At 34.1% G+C, this 13,837-nt stretch overlaps 1 protein-coding gene across 2 annotated transcripts; it reads right to left on the bottom strand.

Moving 5' to 3' along the window:
- Positions 1–1,819: 1,819 nt before the first annotated feature.
- Positions 1,820–13,625, bottom strand: SNRPB2 (small nuclear ribonucleoprotein polypeptide B2). 2 transcript variants are annotated; one of them, XM_039349344.1, is made up of 7 exons: positions 13,470–13,625; positions 12,714–12,793; positions 11,779–11,951; positions 10,090–10,227; positions 8,327–8,380; positions 7,543–7,631; positions 1,820–2,287 (listed from the first exon to the last, which is right to left on the bottom strand). In XM_039349344.1, exons 2-7 carry the CDS (start codon positions 12,775–12,777, stop codon positions 2,128–2,130), a joined length of 678 nt encoding a protein of 225 aa, XP_039205278.1. In that variant the 5' UTR covers positions 12,778–12,793; positions 13,470–13,625; the 3' UTR covers positions 1,820–2,127. The 2 variants fall into 2 exon arrangements, with proteins under 2 accessions (XP_039205278.1, XP_039205279.1); XM_039349345.1 differs by lacking the exon at positions 13,470–13,625 and adding an exon at positions 13,297–13,375.
- Between the last annotated feature and the right edge of the window lie 212 nt (positions 13,626–13,837).

The following is a 13,837-nucleotide window of genomic DNA, read 5'->3' as shown; positions in this document are numbered from 1 at the left end:
CTTCCCTCTGGCTTCTCCATTGGTTTTACTTTTTGGAAGCTGGTTGTGAAGCTCATAAGTAATGATCGTGTGACTGCAGGATGCTGCAACCATCATACATATGTGCTGGTTGCAAAGTGCCCAAAGGGCAATGGTATGAATGTGGGAACAGTCGTTAAGTTCAAGAACCAGTCATTAAATTGCTTTACAGCACCATCATTAAGTTCAAACAGTCGCTAAACATGAGCAGTTGTTAACCAAGACTACATGCAATGAAATAGTTGTTAAATTTTCCTTGGTTAAGCTTCTACATAATTGTTTCATTGGTTATGTTTGATTAAAACTTAATCTGGTAAAAGTTATAAAAATATTCACCGGGGATTAATCCATTTAAGAATTAAAATGAGTTTGTCTGGATCTCATTTTAACAAAATCTGAAAGCGTGATTTATGCAACAGGCATTGAAGTGTTCTAATTCCATACTGTATTTTGTTATCTTAACTATATGTTGTTCTCCATTATTCCTTGTTTGTCCATTCTTGGTATATCTTGTAAATCAGTGCTTAAGGTCATAAAAATACTTGAGTTTGATCTGTAGCATGAACTGTTACTAAAAGTACTGTATCATCTTCACAGGGATGCATCTCAACCTCAGCAATGTTTGGGATTGGCCAAATTCAAACATAATTCTAGGGACATTAGGAGCCATTTCTAGACAGAGGACACTGGCAGGATAGCAATTCTAGTAATAACCCTCCCACAAAATTGGCATCATTTTAGAGCATAAAGTCAGTTGCCTAGTGCACCTACATTCCTTCTAAATTAAAAAGCTGGCTGTCAGGATGAACATACTACTAATATGTAAATAAAATATTGGCATAAGGCATGAGAACATTACTAAGGCTACGTTTACGATTTAGGGCCAATAACTCAGCATAGCACGTCCCACAGGATTGCTGTTTTAGAAATAAAAGAGATCCCCAGCATGCAATAATATTTGAAAAGATTCTGGATAAGCCTTCACACAATATTCTTAGCATAGGTACATTGTGCACAATAGTGTATGGCTCCTTACCAAGGGCATGTTTTAGATGAAAACTGGAAATTTGCAAATTACATGGAAGACAAGAGTCTTTCATACCCATCTCTACATTTATGAATATATTTACATAACTACACCACCAGATTTGAGATATTATCTACTATTAGACAATGTAGCATCACTGGTTGCAATTATTTTCATACTTGGCATTAAGTCATTCCATCAATTACAGTGGTCTCTAAAGCAAAGCCTTTTAGAACAATTTTAGATACAAGGCAAGTTTTTTCAATTCTACAAAAGTATGCCCCCCATCCATATGTATAGATGTCAATATGACGAACAAGTACAATCCCACTGTGCCTTATTAACTCCTAATGAAAATTTGGAGGCAGGAGTGGGTGGAAAACTTTTTCTCATCAAAGACTGCATTTGCTTAGGAGCAATATTTCCAGAGAGGCCATATTCTAGCAATAAATAGAGGTGAAGTCAGTAGGAGGCAGAGATCAATACAAAAGGAAACAAGGGCACCCTCTTTCTTCGTTCTTTTTATTTCCCCAGCAGTTATTGCAAGGGTGAGCACGGCTCTCCTCTCCCCCATTTCCTTGCAGGAAAATATTATCAGGGTTAAACTCATTCCTTATAAACTCCTGTGTCAGAATTTGGACCTTTGGAGATGCTAATCATAACTGATGAAATGTAAACAACAACTTCAGATTAAAACTTTCAAAGATACCCAATTTCTAGACTGGTAATTTGCTAATTTTAATCATTTTGATCACATGAAAGAGCAATCAAAGATGAACTCTTAAGAAACAGTTTTATTTCTAATCAATCAACTTGTAAGGATCTGAAGATCACAGTATTTAAACCAATTTATGTACAGCAACAAAAATTAACAGTGGTCAGCAGAAATGTTAGCATTCCTTGAACATGTTTGGAAATGCGAACGTGCCGACTAGATGAAACCCCAAGAGTTTTATATAGCATAGTTTCCTTAAAATTAAGGAACCATCCTTTAACTTATTTTCTCCCACCCTAAAAAAACCCAGTTCATATGAAAAAAAAGCAGTAAACAAGTTCTTTGAAAAAAATTGAGTTCATTGCCATCACTTTTTAGCATACGTAATTTTCATTGCATGTGATGGGGTAATTTTAAATCCTTGGAGGGCGTCCCGAGCAGCTCCAGCTTGTCCTTCATTTTCAAATTCCACAAATGAAATATCATGTCTGCCAGGAACTAGGCGCACTTCTTTAAAACCAGGGAACCTAGAGAAAAATATTTAAATTATTTAAGTTTATATTCTTCAGCATTGCCAGTCGAGTTAGACTTACTCTCTTAACAAATGATAACTTTACTTATAGTGAGACTGTACGCACCAAATCAACAACAGGAACAATTTTATAGATTGTTACACCAAAAATTAACCTTGTTGGATTACAGATCTGTTATACTAATGGGAGACTGGAATGGTGTTTTAGATACACAAAGAGACAAAAAAGGATCTTCTATTTCTTTTAAACAGGCTAAATTATCTAAAGCTTTTTTTGATCTGAAAGAGGACTGGGAGCTGCGAGATTATTGGCGTGAACACAATCAGGAGGAGAGAGATTTCACTTTCTTTTCAGATAGACATCAATCTTTTTCAAGAATTGACTTTTTCCTGATTACAACTGACATATTTTAGGGTAAAGAATGTTAAAATTTTTCCTAGGACATTGACGGATCATAGTCCAGTTTGGATGGAATTGGTCGATGAAAAAGAGGAGAGGAGATCGTGGAGGATGAATGAAAATTTATTTAGACAAGAAAAGAATGTTCAAAAATTAAAGGAGCATTTAAAGGATTATTTTGTTTTAAATATGCATAAGGGAACTTCAATGTCAATGGTCTGGGATGCAGGCAAGGCCTTCATGCGAGGGATTTTGATACAAATGAATAATGTTCATAGACAGAAGCAGATTCAGAAACGTAAGGAATTGGAAGATGAGATTAAATTAAAAGAAAAAACTTTGATTTTCAATCCTACAGATGAGAAGGTTAAAGAATCTATAAAACTGCTTAAATCACAATTTAATATGTTGATGGCTGATCAAACTGCAACTAATTTATTGTATATGAAACAAAATACATTTTGTAATGCTAATAAACCAGGGAGGTGGTTGGCTTATCAACTGAGAAAGAAACAGAGACAGAGAATTATAGATAAAATAAATTATAATGGTAAACTGGTATACCAGAAGGAGTTGATTAAGAAATCTTTTTTAGATTATTATCAAAAATTATATAAGAGTACTAAAGTACAGGTTTTAGATATAGATAATTATCTAAATGAAGCCAACTTCCCTAAATTAACAGAAAATCAGAAACAAGAAATTAATGGTTTGATTACTAGTGAGGAAATTGAGACGGTGATCAAAGAATTAAAATTAGGTAAAGCACCGGGTACGGATGGCTTGACATCTATTTATTATAAAATTTTGGTACAGGAGATGATTCAACCTTTAAGTGAGCTCTTTAATAACATATTATAGGGTTTAGAGATCCCTTTGTCATGGGGTAGAGCCTTTATATCTCTAATTCCAAAAGAAGATCAAGACCTTACTTTACCAAAGAATTATAGACCTATATCTCTCCTAAATGTAGATTATAAGATTTTTGCAAAAATTTTAGCTAATAGGCTTATGAGGGTTTTGCATCATGTTATACATACAGACCAAACGGGTTTTATAACTGGAAGGTATATGAAGAATAATGTCAGACAAATTATTAATTTATTAGAATATTTAGATAAAAATAATCAAGTTTCTGCAGGATTGATATTTTTAGATGCTGAAAAAGCTTTTGACCAATTGAATTGGCAATTTATGTTAAGACTAATTGAGAAAATGAATTTTGGAGAAAAATTTTACAAGCTCTTGGTGTTATTTACCAAAAACAAACGGCACAACTTATAGTTAATGGGGGTTTGTCAGAGGTGTTTACAATAGAGAAGGGGACTAGACAGGGTTGTCCACTGTCACCGTTGCTGTCTGTTTTAACTTTGGAAATATTGCTGATTAAAATTCGAGAATCACAGCAAATAAAAGGAATAGAAGTTAATAAAAAAGAATATAAATTAAGGGCCTTCGCGGATGACTTGGTGGTTACCTTATCCCAACCTATTTATTCTGTAATAGAGCTACTACAATTGATACATCAATATGGATGGGTTTCGGGTTTTAAAATTAATAATAAGACTAAAATATTGCCCAAAAATATGACTAATTTGGATAAGCAGATTTTGGTTAACCTGACAGATTTTGAGGTTGTTAACAAGGTGAAATACTTGGGGGTTATTTTATCTGTTTCTAATGCAAAATTGTATAAAAATAATTATGAAAGGCTGTGGGTCAATATACAAAGAGATTTGAAAAATTGGGAGAAGTTGCAATTATCTCTTTTGGGAAGAATTGCGGCGATTAAAATGAATGTTTTGCCAAAGTTTCTTTTTTTATTTCAAATGATACCTATTTTAAAGAATGAGGTTAATTTAGATGAATGGCAGAAAGGTATTAATAAATTTATCTGGGCAGGGAAAAAACCAAGAGTAAAACTTAAAATTATACAAGATATTCGCGAGAGAGGTGGACTCAAGGTACCGAATTTGAAATTGTATTATGAGGCTGTGGTTTTAACATTAATAAGTGATTGGGTTAATTTAACAAATGTAGAAATACTCCTCTTGGAGGGTTGGGATTTACTTTTTGGATGGCATGCCTATTTAATTTTTAATAAAAAGGTCGATAGGGTTTTTAAATCTCATATTATAAGGATTTCTTTACTTTGGGTTTGGAGGAAATATTATAGAAGTGATTTTAAAATTCCATTATGGGCTATACCACGGCATGCGATAGAAGGGATAAGGAGAGGAGTTAAGATGGATAGTGTTTCTTACGCACAATTACTTAGATGGGATGGTAAAAATTGGCAGTTAAAATCTTTGGAAGATTTAACACAAGAAAATATTATTTACTCGTGGTTCCAGTATAGACAAATAGTGGATAGGTGGAAGATAGATCGTAATGTGGGTTTGCTTAGAGAAGATGAAAACTTGTTAAAGCAAATAAAAGATCAAAGACGAACTCACATTAAGAGAATTTATGGGGTGTTAGTAGAATTGGATTCAGAAGTAGAATTAGTCAAAGAATGTATGATTAAATGGGCACAAAATTTTGGTGAACCAGTTCTACTAGATACCTGGGAAATTATTTGGGTGAGGAATGTTAAATTTACACAAGCCCAAAACTTAAGGGAGAATTTTTACAAAATGTTTTATAGATGGCACCTTGATCCACAAAAAATGTCTCGCATGTATCCTGACTTACAGCCTAAATGTTGGAGATGTGGATGTTTGGATGCTACTTACTATCATATCTGGTGGTCGTGTAAAAATATAAAAGCTTTTTGGATTAAGATATGGTGGAATATTCAAAGAATTTTTAGAAGGAGGGTAAAATTTACCCCACAATTGTTTTTGTTAGGTATTGTTACTGATTGTGATACTAAAGAGACCACATTGATGTTAAATTTAATTACAGCCGCAAGGTTGTTAGTAGGGCAATGTTGGAAGAAGGAATCTTTGCCTACTTTGCAAGAGTGGTTTTTTAAAGTTTCTTATTTGGCGGAAATGGCAAAGATTTCGGCTTTTTTGAAGGATCAATCGCAAGAGAAGTATTTTGCGGTATGGAAAAAATGGATAGATTTTATACAATATAAGTTGGATATAAAAAAATATTATTTAGTTTTTCAATAACTTATATTTAAAATTTAAAATATTTTATAGACTTTATTCTTTTTTATTTTTATTTTTTATTTTTATTTTATTTTCTTTTATCTTTTTCTTTTTTCTTCTTCTTTATTCTTTTTCCTTTTAAGCATTTTTCTTTTGGTATTTATGTTTTTTATATATATATTATTGTTAATTATTTTCTAATTTGTTCAATTAATGTATTTAGATATATTCATGGTTTATATCTTTTTTAAGATTTTTTGAAGAAATTTCAACTAAGCCTATATTCAGCTCTGGGAAGGTCGGGGGAGGGAATGGGAGGGTTGGGGAGGTTTGGGGAAGGGTTGTTTTGTTTTTGTAAAATATTAAAAAATTTTCAATAAAAAAACAAAAACAAATGATAACTTAAAATTGAAGTTAATGATTAAAAAATAAATGAACACCACTGATCTGGGCAAGCCAAAGAAGAAAAAGGAAAAGCAGTTAATACCTTTTCCAACCAATGAAAAAGGTGTAATTGACATACAAAAAGTTCAAATTCAGAAAAGTTTGTAATGATAAAGTTCATAATTAATGTAATGAACTACGTTCAATAAACCTTTATACAAGAGACAGTAAACTCAAGGTTCTACTGAATTATGCAAAAAATTTATGCAGCCTTCAACAAATCTGCAATTTGTTCTACATACAGTACTCTTCAAACACTTCCATATTCTATAATAAATTTGCCATTAAATAATCATCGAAATAAAAAGTCATCTTCAATTACAGTGAAATAGAATTAGCAACAATTAGAGGGAGGAGGCAGTTGAAAAAAATGAAGAAAATGGGTGAAGTTAATATGGCTGTGAGAGAATTTCAGCTGAATGTGATGGAATATCTGAACTGAATTGCTTGCCAAATCAACTCAGTTGTTATGTATTATTAAACTTGTCTACTGCCTCACTCCCAACTGCTCCGGCATATGCAGATTCCAAACCAATTCCAAAATTGGATTGAGCAGACCATTCAAAATAGTCTAAAAGTTTCAATATTTTGAGTCAAAGTCCTTTTCAAACAGAATCAACACTTTGAATCAAAAAGACAAATGAATTAAAGCACATCTGTAACATTAAGACAGGAATCTCTATTAGCATATTGTTGAACATTAGTGTCAGAAATATGGATTCATTCAATTTGAACAAAAGCTGGGATGCCTATCCTTAAATCAGGACTCACAATGCAATGAATTTTCATTCTTCAAATAGTTGTGAGTGACAGTTTGAAAGGAATAGAGTTGTCTTTCCTATGGAGCATGGCGCTTCATTTCTAACTGCACTGGCTAAGAATTACAGACATTAACATCCAAAACAAAACTGGGGTAGGCTGAATCAAGATACCTACTAGGTACATATCCTTTATCTGAATTTAAACATGCACATAGATTTACTGTTTAGTCATACAGCTGTATAAAATCATGTGCAATTAATGTAGTATTCATAAACCTTTCAGTTTAAACCAGGAAGCCCAGCTTATTGCATTGTTCATACATCATTCTTGAACAACATCACCAGGAAACTACTACAAATAAGAAAAGGTCAGTAAAAACTAAACGATCTCAGCCCTGTGTATTCACAACTTTAGTCTATGTAAAATTGTTGACAACCAATCTCATGTAATTTATTAAACTGACTTCAGTGAGCTACATTTTGAAGTAATTGCATGCAATGTTACAGCTGATACCTTTGGAAAAGGACAAAAATATGCACTTACTGATTAAATAACATTGATAACATCATTTCATTTGTCTCTTCTGGTAGATTGTTGAGGAAAAGTATATGGTTCGGTGGATTATCAGGCACCTGTAGTAACAGAAGTGGTGAAGAAAAAGTGATATAATAAAGGACAGAAGTGGGAAAAATATAAGCAGTTTCTATATTTCATAAGTTTCAAACTTAAGGAGGTCTAGAATTATCTGAAAAAAGACCTTTTTATTGAAGAGCCAATAAAGTTTCACTGAATTAACTGAATGTATGTTATTGAGTTTATTGAAAAGCCTAGATTTGGAAGCCAGTCAACACATTTGGAATTAGGAGAATTGAGTTCAGAGTTAGCCACAAAAATACCATAGCCTATTACCTAAAATATATCTATCAGAAGATTAACTGATAGATGAAAGATTGTTTTCTTTCGTCTACAATCATCTTTTCCTAGGAAACAGGCATCATTCCAATACCATATAAGATAGAAATCAATATTTTTATTTTTTTTAATAAAAACCTAGAGAGTATAAAGACTAGATTCAACCTTGGGAAATAAAAATTATTTTTGAATCTTGCAGTAAGTTAGCTTTCATTATTAAAAAAAATTCTTAAAACAATAAATCCGAATATAAGAATCTGATTTTTCCTGTCCTTATTATATTATTAAAGTTTGAAGCAAACAATTGGCCACAAATGTATTCACAAGAAATACATCAACTTGTTTACACAATGTTATTCTAAAAAGTCAAATGCAATGATGGGATGTTTAGTTGAACCAAAGCAGTAAGATTTACCTGTTGATTCTGTGAAGCATTTCCTTGGGCATTTGTTGAATTTTGATTTGCTCCCTATTGCAAAATAAAAATTGTGTTTAAAAATCTATATTCTTTTTAACCACACAATTATATTATAAGAATAAACCTTAGACACAGATACAGAACAGCTGGCTCAGTTTCAAAAAAGAAAGTTAAGAGGGCCAGTAGACAGTACGATTTAAGGGAAAAACATTGGAACGTAATTTAAGAATTGACAAAAATCCTAGAGCCTTCCATGCCTAGTGGATGCATCTAAGGAGCTTTTCTGCCATAACAATTTTACAAAGCACATACTAAGTTTATGGGAACAGGAATCTCACTTAGGAATTTCACTGCTGTCATACAAGGGTTTTTTTCCTGCAGTCTTTCTAAATTATTCACAGATTTTAAGTGAGCTATAAGGAGACAGGAGAGTAATTGTCTGCTTGGAAACTTTTTGTATTTTCCTACTGTTTCTTCTGTCTTTTCTGTAAGATTAAAAAAAGTAACTGAGCAGTATTTTTTAAATAGCATTAGGGATAGGATGCCAAGGTTGCTATCCAAGATTAAAAGAGATTAGACAAGCTACCTGTGGGGGGATGTTTTTGTATGTAGTCCTTAGGTTACGTCCATTTATTTAGCAACTGTTCAAAGTTACAACAGCACTATAAAATGGATTTATCACCAGCCCTCGAAGACTAGTCCTTGGCTGTGGCAATATCCCCAAAGTCATGTGATGACATTCAGGCACTTGGAGACCCCTCTCTCTTACTGTCTCCAACTGACCTTTGGTGTCTTTTTCAACTGACTTCCATCCGTTCTGTTTGCCTGAAGCCCTAATAAACAGGTGCTCTATTGGCCATGCAAGGCAGTGCCCTTGCCTCCCCCCTCTGGCATATAAAGCCCTCAGCCAAGTAGCTGCCAATAATCAACACCAGGTATTAGCATTCAGGCACTTGGAGACTCTCTTTCTCTTGCCTATCTCCAACTGACTTTTCATGGCTTCAACTGCCTTCCTTCAGGCAAGCAGGGCTTGCCTGAAGCCCTTTTATACAGGTGCTCTATTGGCCATGCTGGGCAGGTGCCTCTCCCTTCCCCTCTGGCATGGAAAGCTGTCAGTCAAGTAGCTGCCAAGAACCACCATCAGGCATTTGGCCACACACAGGGAAGGCCTTGAAAATGTCCTCACCTCACTGCTACGGAGAGGATTCCCTCAGTTGGTAGTGGCACGCAATGCACTGGAGTCACAACCCTGGCCCTTTCCTTTCCCAGCAGTGGCACCCACCTGCCCACAATCCCTAGCACTCACCCACAGCATCTGCCCTCCACCCTAGCTCTTATTTACTGGCCTGCTTGCCTGGGGTTCCCATCTCTTATCACACTGCACTCATGTGAGGTCCTCACTTAATGATCCGTGTGCGCGCAACTGGGACTCCCAGGATTGCCATTGCTAAACTATGTGATCCTGTGACCTTGTACTTTACTCCCACATTGCTTAGTGACAGAAATTTTGATCCCAATTGCTGTCATAACCCAAGGACTACATGTATACAGATCTAGGCAGTGAACAAGAGATAAGACTCAACAGCTTAAATAGCCTCTTCTATTATTCATTTGGAAGCACTCCAAGGGAAACATATTCCTTTCATTCCATTCACATAGAACTAGCAAGATGTCAAGAACGTTCTAATGAATATATAGAGCTTCATAACTTATTTGTATTGCTTAAGTCTAATGAGAGATATGCTAAAAATGTATCTTACTTGATTTGGCTTTTTGTTGGCATTTGCAGCTTGTTCTAAGGACTTGGTCTTCTTTTTCTCTTTTCTCTTCTCTTTATCAGCAAATGTACCACGCATTTTAGAAATTACTTCAGAGTCTGTTTTTGCATACTGAATACGCTATTTTCACAAAACAAAATTTCATGAAATATTTAGCAGTAAGCTCAAGAGCAATCTAAAAGAAATCAATATGAATTCAAGTGCACAAGATATCCTATTTAACTCTCTGAAATGTTTAAAATATATCCTAGACTGAGATCTAGTGATGAATAGAATCCTTTGCACCTGGGCTACGTTTACTGATGTATTTTGGGCAATTTACTATCAAAAATTGTAACATTATTCCAACAGTGAATGGGTAAAATGAATGAATCTTTATTACAGCCAAATGTCAGAGATAAAAAGTACTACTGAAAATAACTTTTAAAAAAGCAAACTAATATAGGCAATTGAGATAGTTGATACAAAACGTATGCTTATAACTGTGGATGACCTTTCAGTAATTGATACCTGCTTTTCACGGCTGCTCCATAGTATTTAACTATAGTATAATTATAAATGATTTACAGTCTGAAAAAAGGATGAACGTATATTTATTGTTGGACTATCCAGGGTGCCAATATAAAAGAGGTAGAATACAGGCATATGAACATTCCTAAAGCTGATACAATGTTGGACTGTTTCAACAACTTTCACATAGCAAACATTTCCCATTTTTCAAATGGGATTTTAGGATATTTTTCTGTGGTAATGTCAGGAACAAAATACAATGCTTGCCTAGAAGAAAGCATTTTTTTAATTTAGGGAATGTCAATAAAAGGAGATAATTGGCTGTTTCCCAAAAGCCTTCTTTCACCCACATTCTACTTCTCTCAGAAGTCATAATGTTATTACATTATGTATAGTCTCAAAACCATTAAAATAGTAACAGAAAATAAAATTCTTGGATGAATATTCATCAAAGGAAATGTACTTAATTCTTTCATATTTTCAGATGTTTAAGATTGTTCACTTTGGAATGAATAAATTCATTTTTTACATACAGTGAAATCTTAATTTTGTGGACCTCAATAAAAGGAATAGCAGACTAAATTTCCAGAGTGATGTACATTATTTATATAATTTCACCAAATAAATGACATAAATGACTCTACTTATACATTTATATTGAAACTGATATTCATGGATACCTCTCCATAATCAGATCATAAATGCAGTTCCACTTGTTTCTAATCCTTCCAAAATGGAAGTTCTCTGTATGGATTCTAAGCTATTAGAATTATATTTTTTTGTAAAATTCTATTGATTATACCAAAAATGCATCATAGATAAAATAATTTATATTCAAAATGTTATTTAAGAAAATGAATTGATATGCAGTCACTTCTATAAGTTCAGCTTAGAAATTGGTTTCATTACTCCAAATAAGTGGATATATAGGAGTTTAGTAATATTCTACTCTGAGCATTGGTATTAAACACTGAAAAGAAAATTAAAATATCTCTTTCCATCTGTAGTAGATCTGGCAGGATATAAATAAAGGGCTTTCTTGTCATATTGTGAGTTAATTCATAAAGTTAGTTTAAGAATGTAATGAAAAATCTGAAGTTTATAAGATACTGTCTACATGACCATACTGTTATGTTTCATGATAAAAAATTAACAACTTACCATTGGTTTGCCATAGAATGGGAAACCTTGTAACTGCCTCAGAGCATTGGTGGCTGATCCAAGCTCTTTAAATATAATAAAGGCTTGTCCTCTCATCTTCATTGTTTTTAAAGCCACAATATCCACCACATGACCAAATTGGGAAAATAGTGCATATAAGGATCTTTTGAGTTCTGTTGGAAAAAAAAGGAAAGGAAGTTGTATTATTTGCAGCTATCTAATTAAAAGAATATTCAGAACTTTACAATTGGTAGATTAGCATATTAACTGTTATTATAGTGAGTATATGATTTGAATGTAGAAATTTCTATTTCTAAATGAAATCTTTATACAGAACTCAAAAAATTATCTGATAGGAGAAATCCTATCAATTAATCCTTACAATTCTGGGCCAGAAACAGTGATTACCTGACTCAGTAAAAGCAACTCACAATGTGCCTACCTTTGTTTCTAAGATACAGGTGACCATGGTTTAAAGTAGGGAATAGATTAATGGAATCCCTCAATCTTATTTATACATATGTTCTGGAAACATAAATGTATCAAATACTATTAGCTTGATTACTCTGCATTTTCTTCAGACAACAGAAACAAGTTTCTGGATACCAACTGTTGTGATACAGACAAGAGGATTCTATAGCATTTTTATATCTCTCATAAACATCTAGGTGGGTACTGATATATTAGACCTCTGCAATACGATATGTTTTTCTTCCAAACATTCTCAGAGAAAAGCATCACAACCTAATAATGGAAGTCCAATTGTGCTCTAAGTTAAAGTAACTGTAGATTTCTGACCAGAGAAATTTTCTTCTCAAAAGAGCAAATTACAGTCTGCTAAAGACCAATTCAAGGTTGAGAAAGAAAGGAATGAGAATTGCACATGTCCTAATTCAATTCATTAGGATACACTTAAGGCTCACTTATTGTCATACCGTCTTTTTTAATTTTATCATTCACATTATTGATATAAAGTGTATGGTTCGGTCGAATATCCATCTTCCAATAAGCTGACCTGAAAAATAAAGATATAGCACATTCATGTATCCAAGTTTCTCCAACAAACTAAAAGCATCATACATTAAGACTACATCCACTAATCCACAATGACTCTTCAGAATCTTCTAATTCAAAAAAAGCAAACATTGATTATTATAGTTACACACTTTTGGGGACAGGAGTGGGACACCACCCTAAGGATGTATATGGAAGACACTTATTGAAATTTCAGAGAATAACAAAAGCAATTCTTGGTCACAGCCTGATTGTGTTCTGTTCTAAAATTTCACATTCTAAAAATTCTGATCAGCAAAAACGCTGAATCAAAGCATTACGGTTATGATCAAGCAACAAAATTAAAATGTCTTTTGGGACTGCTTCATTGCCATTGCCAAAGCCATAAAAAGAAGTTAATCTCATGAAGTGGCTTTCGGCAAAGCACCTTAGTAAAAGGAGCACTACTCCACTGTACAGCATTGCGTTGCCAATTTGCCTGTGCAACGAGGATACAGAGTAAACCTGTCTTAATTTCTTCCAAATTTTCCTCTCGGCATTACACTGGGATGTGGCTGCCCCACGGAGATCTTCGCCTGGAAAGGAGCACACGGGGGACCCTCATTTTCACCCGCGCGAGATTCACGTTCTATCCCACGGGAGCTGCATTCGGCTCAAGGAGCTCGCGATCCCCTCACCTTAAGAATCCCGGGACGATAGAGAGGACAGGAGAGCCTTTTCTCCCCTAAAAAAAAAAAGACGGAATAACCGCCGAGCCAAACAACTTGTCTATCTCTCTTCTTCTTCTTCTCAGCGTGCTACTTCCTCCGCCTGACTCCTTCCGTTTCCGCTTTAAACCTGCTTAGAAAAGGCCATCCGTTCAGTCACTTCCGGTATTCCACAATCTATATCCATGAAGAAATCTACCGGACTGGGGCTAATATATTAGTATATTTAACTTCCGGTCAAAAGGAGGAGAAAAAAAAAAGAAAAGTCGGCATTTTTGGGCGCTCTAGTCTAAACCATAATATCTCTGTGATAACCTCCGTACTTTGGAAAACTTGTT

This window comes from Crotalus tigris, unplaced genomic scaffold (assembly GCF_016545835.1).
Source record: "Crotalus tigris isolate CLP2741 ecotype Arizona unplaced genomic scaffold, ASM1654583v1 scf7180000018260.332519, whole genome shotgun sequence".
Classification (NCBI taxonomy): domain Eukaryota; kingdom Metazoa; phylum Chordata; class Lepidosauria; order Squamata; family Viperidae; genus Crotalus; species Crotalus tigris.
This window is presented reverse-complemented; position numbering and strand designations above follow the sequence as displayed.